The 8,737-nt window shown below is 36.3% G+C and overlaps 1 protein-coding gene across 3 annotated transcripts in view; it reads left to right on the top strand.

Moving 5' to 3' along the window:
* The window catches only part of LOC135685899 (receptor-type tyrosine-protein phosphatase kappa), a 36,223-nt gene that overhangs the window by 23,597 nt on the left and 3,889 nt on the right, over positions 1-8,737 (top strand). For all 3 annotated transcript variants that reach the window (XM_089108930.1, XM_089108931.1, XM_089108929.1), the window contains 14 exons: positions 327-463; positions 952-1,039; positions 2,048-2,124; positions 2,787-2,823; positions 3,132-3,229; positions 3,685-3,801; positions 4,188-4,342; positions 4,675-4,810; positions 5,371-5,520; positions 5,914-6,019; positions 6,452-6,528; positions 7,283-7,414; positions 7,803-7,967; positions 8,543-8,697. In XM_089108930.1, the coding sequence (XP_088965056.1) occupies positions 327-463; positions 952-1,039; positions 2,048-2,124; positions 2,787-2,823; positions 3,132-3,229; positions 3,685-3,801; positions 4,188-4,342; positions 4,675-4,810; positions 5,371-5,520; positions 5,914-6,019; positions 6,452-6,528; positions 7,283-7,414; positions 7,803-7,967; positions 8,543-8,697 (1,630 nt within the window). The remainder of the gene's footprint in view (positions 1-326; positions 464-951; positions 1,040-2,047; positions 2,125-2,786; positions 2,824-3,131; positions 3,230-3,684; positions 3,802-4,187; positions 4,343-4,674; positions 4,811-5,370; positions 5,521-5,913; positions 6,020-6,451; positions 6,529-7,282; positions 7,415-7,802; positions 7,968-8,542; positions 8,698-8,737) is intronic.

Below are 8,737 nucleotides of genomic sequence, written 5' to 3'. Positions count from 1 at the left end.
TTAACAAAAACCGGTTAACAAAAACCGGTTAACAAAAACCGGTTAACAAAAACCGGTTAACAAAAACCGGTTAACAAAAACCGGTTAACAATAACTGGTGAACAATAACCGGTTAACAAAAACCGGTTAACAAAAACCGGTTAACAATAACTGGTGAACAATAACCTGTTCACAATAACCTGTTCATGATATCCGGTTAACAATAACTGGTGAACGATGACCGAGTAACAATAACCAGTTAGCAATAATTTTTTGAAGCCTTTTTAAGTAGCAGCTGAGGTTTGATAAATCTTGGGAGTTTTATCCATTTTGACATCTTTTTCCAGCTCAACAAAGACCGGCCTCTCTTACCGGAGATTTCCCGTTGCATCCGGATCATGCACCAGTTACATTTGCAAATTACGGAAAATACGTGGCAAAAATGCACCGCAGTGAAAATACCGGCTTTAGAGTAGAGTATGCTGTATGTAGCAATTCATTTTAACAATGTCAGTTGCTCTTCAATCGATAAATATAGCGAAAAACGATAATTCACCTTTCCAACCAAAAGACGGAAACACTATCTTTTTGGAATGGTTGGCAGAAATATCTTCAATATGATTGGCAACATTATGTTTTTACTTTAGCGCAATTCTGAAGTCTTGAAATTCATTTGAAAGAAAGTTTCCAGTATAGTTTCTCCTAGATCCAGTTCAGTTAATGATCTTAGTTGTTATCAGCTAGATCAGTTCAACTGAATTTTCGTACTAAAACTATACAGATTTAGAAAATCGCTTCTGTCATTGTAGATGCTATGTTGACGGGTCCCTTTATCTTTTGCTTAAAACCAAGTTATGTAATGCAGAATAATTTGCTATTTTTTGGACAGAAGTAAACGAGGAGAATTATCTGCAACTCATTCCACTTTATTTACCTTAGAGCACTAATTATTGATGATTCCGTTTTTTATAGCAATTAGAAATGGGAAAGGAATTTTCCTGGGAGAATGCCCACCAGCCGGAAAATAAGCCAAAGAACAGATTTGCGAATATTGTCGCATGTAAGTCTTCTAAATTCTAATTTAATTTTGTAAATTTTGTATCCGCCTTTTCCTTCCAGAATGCTCAAAAATTCTAACGGTTTAATGGGTTTCTTAAGTGATAGCATCTCAAAACAAAATTGTAGCATTCCCCCAAATGTGCAAAATCATTTGAATGTTGTACGAATTTGCTGAGATATGGCCACGTGTGCACAGTCTCTTTCCCGATCAAATCCCTGTAATTTGGTCTCTGTTCGTAGTATTATGAACAAAGCTGAAGTCAAAGTAATCCATTAGCAAATCTTTTACTTTGAATCTTCAAATAGTTTTCTTCAAATCTTTCATTGGACATTTCTCACCCGAGTTTTGACACATTTAACTGGTGTTTGCAACTTTACGAGTACACTCATTTTTTTTATAAGAAACTGGCTATAAGAAAAGAGTACTGTACTGTCAGAAAAATTAAGAAACTTCAGTACTCGAAGCAAAAAATTAAGAAACTATTGAATCGTGATAAAACTGAGAACAGCGAAACTTTGCGATATCTAAGAACTTGATTGCCATGATGGCCTGGAAATTAAGACACATGGGATGAAATTATACTTCCCACATCTAAATACAGCATCAGAATGGAAGCGAATCTTTTGACGTGATATAAAAGATAACGAATATTTCATAACATCATTCATGACAACATAATAAAGAAACTCTTAAGAAACAATGAGTATTGAAATTTCCAGAACATTAAGAAACTGGAGTACTCAACATCGACCTTTGTTTCTTATAAAAAATGAGTGTATTTCTTAGTTATCTTTTAGGTTATGTGGTCAAAATCGAATGATTCTAAAAATATATTTTTATGACGTCACACTTTAGAACTCTTTAATAATAATCACTATTAACCGTCATCAATCATCATCATAATCAATCAAAATCAATCATTGCCAATCATTGTCAATCACTGTCAATCACTGTCAATCATCTGCATCATTCTCATCAATTATATCATCAGTAACATACTCTTTCTAGATGACCATGCACGTGTGATACTAAGAAGGTTGAGAGGAGATCCAACTTCAGATTATATAAACGCCTCTTACATCGATGTAAGTATTCCTTGCAACGATTTTCAATGTTGCTGCTCTTGTGTCAGCTAACAGAAACTTTGTATTCAATATTCGTTTTGTTTTTCAAACCAACTGTGAGAAAACCAAAATTATCTTGAGATCTTCCTCTCTCTTTAAATGTAAATAATTTCTCGCAATTAGTGTAACGTGGTAAAATCGAATTAGTTGTCTCGGAGATGTATATTTGGAATAGATATTATCCGATTTTGATACAATTGTATGACATCTAGTAAACCCATTTTAATCTCAATTCTGGTCACCAAAGAAGCTGATCCCTTGTTTTATTTGGCCCCGCACTCGCAGCTTAGGTGTATATAAAAAAATAGTCGTTTAGAGTAAAACTAAGCTTTTTTGAACATCAACATTAAAAAATATTGGGCACGACACATGATGAGTTGAACAATGGTGTAGACCAATAACAAAACATGTAATCAGTGCATGATACTGATCACGAGACCCTGTGATTTGCCCTAATTCACAACATATTCAATAAAAGCTGTCACTTGGCTTCCATTTACTTAGGATCATATTTATGCACAACTTTTATGTATTTGTATATATACACAATTTTTTCATTTATTCTCTCTCTCTACTTGAAACAGTGCCCTATTTTTCAATTGAACTTTTAAATTTCATTTCAGGGTTACATGAAACCCAATGGATACGTTGCCACTCAAGGTAGGCCAAATTACTGGCAGCTTCTCCTCGTGACGTAAACATTTTCAGACGAACAAAAGCAGGTTTGCATGGTCAAGGGCTACAGTTGCCGAAACTAAAACTTCATTTTATATGATGTCATTTAATGATACAAGCCAAGAACAGATTTATTTTGCCTCTGGTGGGAGATACATTTACGCATTCTAAGGGTGGAATAAATTTTTGTACGAAGGCTCACAATGCCTCTTTTCGATATCTTATCGTTTATATTTAATATCGCGCCAGGTTTGCGGCGAATAAAGTTTGAAATATGCAATTGAATTTTCTAGGACCATTGCCTGGTACTTTCAATGACTTCTGGCGCATGGTATGGGAGCTAAGGTCAAGTGTGATTGTCATGCTAACCAACTTGCAAGAAAAAAATAAGGTATGGGTTAATGATGTTAGTGTCAAAGATTCTTTTAGTTTGGCGAAGAAGTACTGACTGCTTTGTAGCAGCAATATTTGCGTTTACTTTTTGACTTTATTTAAAGACTATTTTTTGAGGACCTATATCAATCATGAAGGTTGAGCCAACGGATCTCAGATACTGCATAAATGCAGAAACAGGCATTTGAGAACATGTGGTCTTTTGCAGCTAGACCTTTCAAGAGGGCATGACTTTTGGACATTATCATGGCAACTGACTTTTACATGATAACTCGTATAAACCAGTGATGTATTTATATAACTGTATCTGTGCATTGGAGGTAGAATTCGCCTTCATTCTACCTGAACTACCTCGTCCTTCCAAACCGTTTATGCATTATTGTATGGTGCTACAAGTTTACACGATGTTTATCAGCCTTGATTGCTAAATCTCTCTTCGTCTTGTTTTTATAGCTCAAATGTCACAAATACTGGCCAGATGACTGTATTGAATACGGGGACATTCTTGTCACTTTGACTAGAAAGGAAATCTACGCTGACTATTCAATCAGGACATTCTTATTAGAAATGGTAAGTTGTTGTTTTGCACATTATTAGGCTCCTGCGGAATTTCAGTAAAGTATTCCTTTATAGTTTAAGGACCACACTAACAAGAAAGGCAGGCCTTAGATGCCAAAAAGAGGCTTCATTACCTCTTTGTGAAATTGCTATAAAAGAGCGTTGGTTATTCCGACGTCGTTCTGTAATATCATTTTGGAATGCTCCGGGAGATCTCTGATTGGGAATTACGGTGGAACGTAGAAGTTTTGAGAATAACGTTTTGAGGAAAAGTAGAGCTCAGCTTTGTGATGTCACAGCTGTAGCGGGAAATTTAATCTTTGTATTAACGCATTTATAAGCATTGTTATATGGACTGCTATACAGCTTTTCACATTAGCACTCGCATTCTTTAACAGACAAATTCACAAGAATCGAGAGAGGTGAAACATTTTCATTTTACTGTATGGCCCGATCACGGAGTACCAAAGTACGCCACAGCAATTCTCGCCTTTAGACGAAGGGTGCGCTCTTACCAAAACCCGGACTCAGGACCAACACTAGTACATTGCAGGTACGTTCATGTTTATGTTAAAAGCAAGAGAAAGATACTCTTGTTTTTGCAGTTATATTGTAAGTCAGTCCAACGTACTTTATGGTACTGCTTTCTTATCCAAAGCTATTTTGATTAACAGCACAAGTAAGATACCTTTAATTTAGTGTTTTTGTTTGATTTCGTTAGGGAATTTTTTTAACAAATGAAGTCATCAAGTAAAATTTGACATGAGGCCGTAAACCTTGTCTACAATTTGCTGTACCATGTAGGCTATTATGCGGGGCTTCATTCTCTAATGGTAGTTATTCACGAGTGCTGATGTAGTTTAATGTAAAATGGTCTGTTTTTAGCGCTGGTGTTGGAAGAACCGGTACCTACATAGCATTAGATGCGATGCTTGACAGGATGAACGGCCAGAGTGACGTCGATATTTTCAATTTTGTTGCTGCAATGAGAACAAGGAGAATTGCCATGGTTCAGACGGAGGTAGTTTTTCATTTGCGTTTATTGCTGTGGTGTAGGTTGATCCTGTATGTCCTAAATATCGCAGAGGTACCTTTGGAGGCAGTGAGTCATAGATAACTCTTGGATGTGCGCGATGTTCTTTAATCAGCTTTTGATTTTTATTGTTTGGTGCATATAGTGCTGCCATGTCCTAATATTGAATCATTCTTCGTACATAAAACTGCGGCTTTAGAAACTTATTTATTTATAAGATATGTTTTTACAAGTTACAATGGGTGTTCTAAGTGAAAATCCTATTTTAAGTCATCTGGCAATCTAAGTTGTAAACATTTGGCTAAAGCTAAAACAACTTTGCTGCAATTTCCAGAGCAGAGTTTCTTACAAGATCACAAAACGACATGGTATTGGTGCCAATTCTTTTATTGCCTCGGTTAAGAATTGCTCTTTTTCCATCTAAAGCAGAAGGCGTCGGCCCAAGTCGAGCTTCATGGCTTGCGCCAGGCCAGGCCTACTTTTTCAATAAATTTCTCGTTTCACAAAAAATTGGCAATAGGTTGTTATTGAAGGCTCTTTCATTCTAGGAACAATACATATTCATTCACGATGCGTTGCTGGAATCAGTTCAGTGTGGAAATACAGAGATAACCGCCCAGGATTTGAGAATAATGATTAATAGGTTGGAGACAATTTCACCAGAGACGAACATGACTGGATTCGAGAAGGAATGGAAGGTGAGTTCTGAAATCTCTATCCTTCAGCTAGTTTGTTTTTTAAAGTATATTGATAATGATAAATGACTTTGCAAGTTAACCCAGATGGCAAATTCAATAACCTATCCGAAAGTATTTTTGACATCACAAAATCATTTGGTCGTTGTTTGGTATAAAGAAAATGGCATACATTTCTTGCTGCAAAAATTTAGTTCAAATAGTCAACAAATGCTGCATAAATTTCATTTCAGAACATAAAAACTCAGTTTTGAATATCCTCATCGCAAACAGCTTCAGATAATCTGTTTGATGCGTTGAATTTTTTCCTGTGATACATGACATTTTGCTAGTGTGATACACTTCATTAACTTATTTGAGAAAGATGTTGTGTTAAGAAAGATGCATTTTCGACAGATACTGAACAACGTCAGTCCGATCCCCCCGAAGTCTTCTTGCAACACTGCAGCATTACCAGAAAACATGGCGAAAAATCGTAACCAAAATGCTTGCACATTGCCTGGTAAGTTTCTCGATACTCTGTTGGTTACCTCTGTTAGTGTCAGGGAAGGAAGATCTATGGGTTTCCTAAGTTATTCTTTGTATATTGTGTTTTTTCTCAATCAGTTTGACCTCTTTTCGCGACCCTCTTTAGCAAGCTTCTGTAAAGCTAAGGTATAATGCTCGTATTTCTCCAAAAAGGGGTCTAACACGTATTGCTGCTGCATGCACATTGCATCAAAAATGCATCGTCATTATTATTTTTAAACTCGCCAAAAGGCAAAGAAGTAAAGCATTAAAAAGCTATTATTTGGGTGTATGCTGTTGGTCCAAGCACTACATATAAGCATAGATTGTTGGTAGGGCTTGCTGTATATTATTCGGGGTCGTATATTAATTTAGAAATCAGCAGCCATAAGTGTCTCTTAGTCATGTGGAATATCTTGTATTTCAGCTGACAACAGCCTCGTTCGGTTATTGATGATAGAGGATGACGAAGCGACAGCATACATAAACGCTGTCTATGTAGATGTAAGTCACTCGATCCCCCTTTTGATAAACTCTCTATAGCTGTTGCTGTTGTTGTTGTTCTTATTGTTGTTGTTGTTGTTTCAAATTTTCCAGAAAGTGATTGCTGATGCTGACGATTTCATTTCCAACATAGTCCAACATGTTTCTGCCTCATAGTCTAAAGCCTTAAAAAGCCAATGCTCTTAGTACTTCCACGATTGGAAAAGCCCCCTGCTCTACCAGATACATTCATCAAAGATTCAAATATTCGTTGGGGCAAATACATTGCCTTCTATAAAAGTCCCTTTTGTGACATCACACACTTGCCTATTATGCTAACAGAAAAGCAATCAAAACGACGAATAAGGCTTAAAACGCCATTTAATAGTAAAACAATTTTTTACAGCACAATGGAGTAGTTTTTGTTATCATTTTTTTTAAAGCTACAGATGCTTGATCAAATAGCAATGTGGTGAACCTTTCCCCGTGAATAACTTCTTTTTTAGCCTACCTATGCATGAATCTTTATATTATAAATAAGCCCATCTCCGCCCTCCTCCCACGGGTTAGGGTTTAAGTCTACTGTGTAAGCCATGATGGTGTATCCTAAACATATTTTATCTGTTTTTAACTGAATGTTTTAGAGGGTTTTGAGTTGATTTGCTTTCTGTTCCTAATTTTGGTAACATGTTTATTGTTTCTGGTACATTTTTTCTAGTTTTGACTAACCATTCGTTATCTAGATATCTGAATACCTTCTTTTCGGTTCGTCTAGGGGTACAAGCAAAGAAATGCTTTCATTCTTACACAGTCACCCTTGAAAAACACAGTCATGGACTTTTGGCGCATGCTTTGCGAGCACAAAAGTGCGGCAGTCGTTCTTTTATCTTCACCGGACGAGGGCGAGGTAGATAAGACATTTTATTTGATTTATGAAATACGGTGAAGTATACTACAAGTGCTTAAAAGATTTCCTTCTCATGTCTGCAACTGATGATTCCTTTAAATCTTGAGCCTAAGTTAAAGACACGAATAATTGTAAGGAACATTTTCCCATTGCAGCAAATCGTTGTTTCCAGAGGCTGAATTTCCTAAAACTTCTTTCTGTCTTGTTTTTTGCAAGCATTACATCGTGTTTTTAAGGCCACTTTTATTAGTAACAACAAATTTTTTGTTTGGTTATGTCAGTTTCTTATTAATGTTTATAATTTCATTTTGTCTGTAAAATTGGAGATTTATTTTTCTTCAATAAAATTGTTTTATGGTGGATAACAGTTACCGTGCATTGTTCACAGGATTTCGTTAAGTTTTGGCCTGACAAGCACATACGAGAATACGAAATGATCACAGTGGAATGTTTATCGAAAGCAATCGGAAGCGAAGAGGCTTCATCGAGGATGGATGCCAGACGAGGGGACCCTGACCTCATCATTCGACAATTCCGCGTTGAAGACACCAGGGTAAGGTTGCTCCTTCATTATCTCTTATATATCAGCGACCTCTCCTATTCTATAACGGACCAATACCTACTCTCATGTAGATGTTTACCTAATTCAGGCAAATAACAAACCCACCATTGTTCAACGCAAGTCGTTCTTGGCCTGCATCTGGACCTAAATCAACTTTTATTATTTGGGCATCATCTGACTTGTGAGGTTTATTTATTCTCTACGTGGTATCAGAAGAAAGGTTATTTTCTATGATGCGTAATGTCTCCCATTTTTCGTTTCACCTTGAAGTTTTGTATTATGAAAGGCTATGTGATATGACCTATCAAGATATTTACAAAAGCTTTGAAACTAAACCTGAAGTTGTTTATATGCAGATATTGTATTCACTATCTTCCTATAGACGTATTTTAGCTGTGATTTTGAATAGTAAATCGGCCCTTAGCAACTTTATCTTAAACAGCTGCTGATCGATTTGAAAGCCATGTCCCTCTATACTGGCATCTCCAACTGTTCAATGTTTTTTATTTCACTTTAACATTGATGGTTTCTCTGCGAACTATGTAACAGTCTAGAATTTTCTCTAGAACCCAGATTATCCTATGATGGTGAAAATGTTCCAGTTTTTTGGTTGGACAGAAACTAAAGTGCCAGCAAATTGTTCGTCAATCATTCACTTGATAAATCAGCTAGAGAGATGGCAGCAACAGTCTGGGAATGGCCCTGTGACTATAATTTGCAGGTAATACGTCTTACGATGCCTGCTAACTAGAGAATCATGT

Source organism: Rhopilema esculentum, chromosome 6, assembly GCF_057945365.1.
Source record: "Rhopilema esculentum isolate cy_ngs chromosome 6, ASM5794536v1, whole genome shotgun sequence".
NCBI classification, from domain to species: domain Eukaryota; kingdom Metazoa; phylum Cnidaria; class Scyphozoa; order Rhizostomeae; family Rhizostomatidae; genus Rhopilema; species Rhopilema esculentum.
Note: the sequence above shows the minus strand (reverse complement) of the source record. Positions and strands in the feature narration are given on the sequence as shown.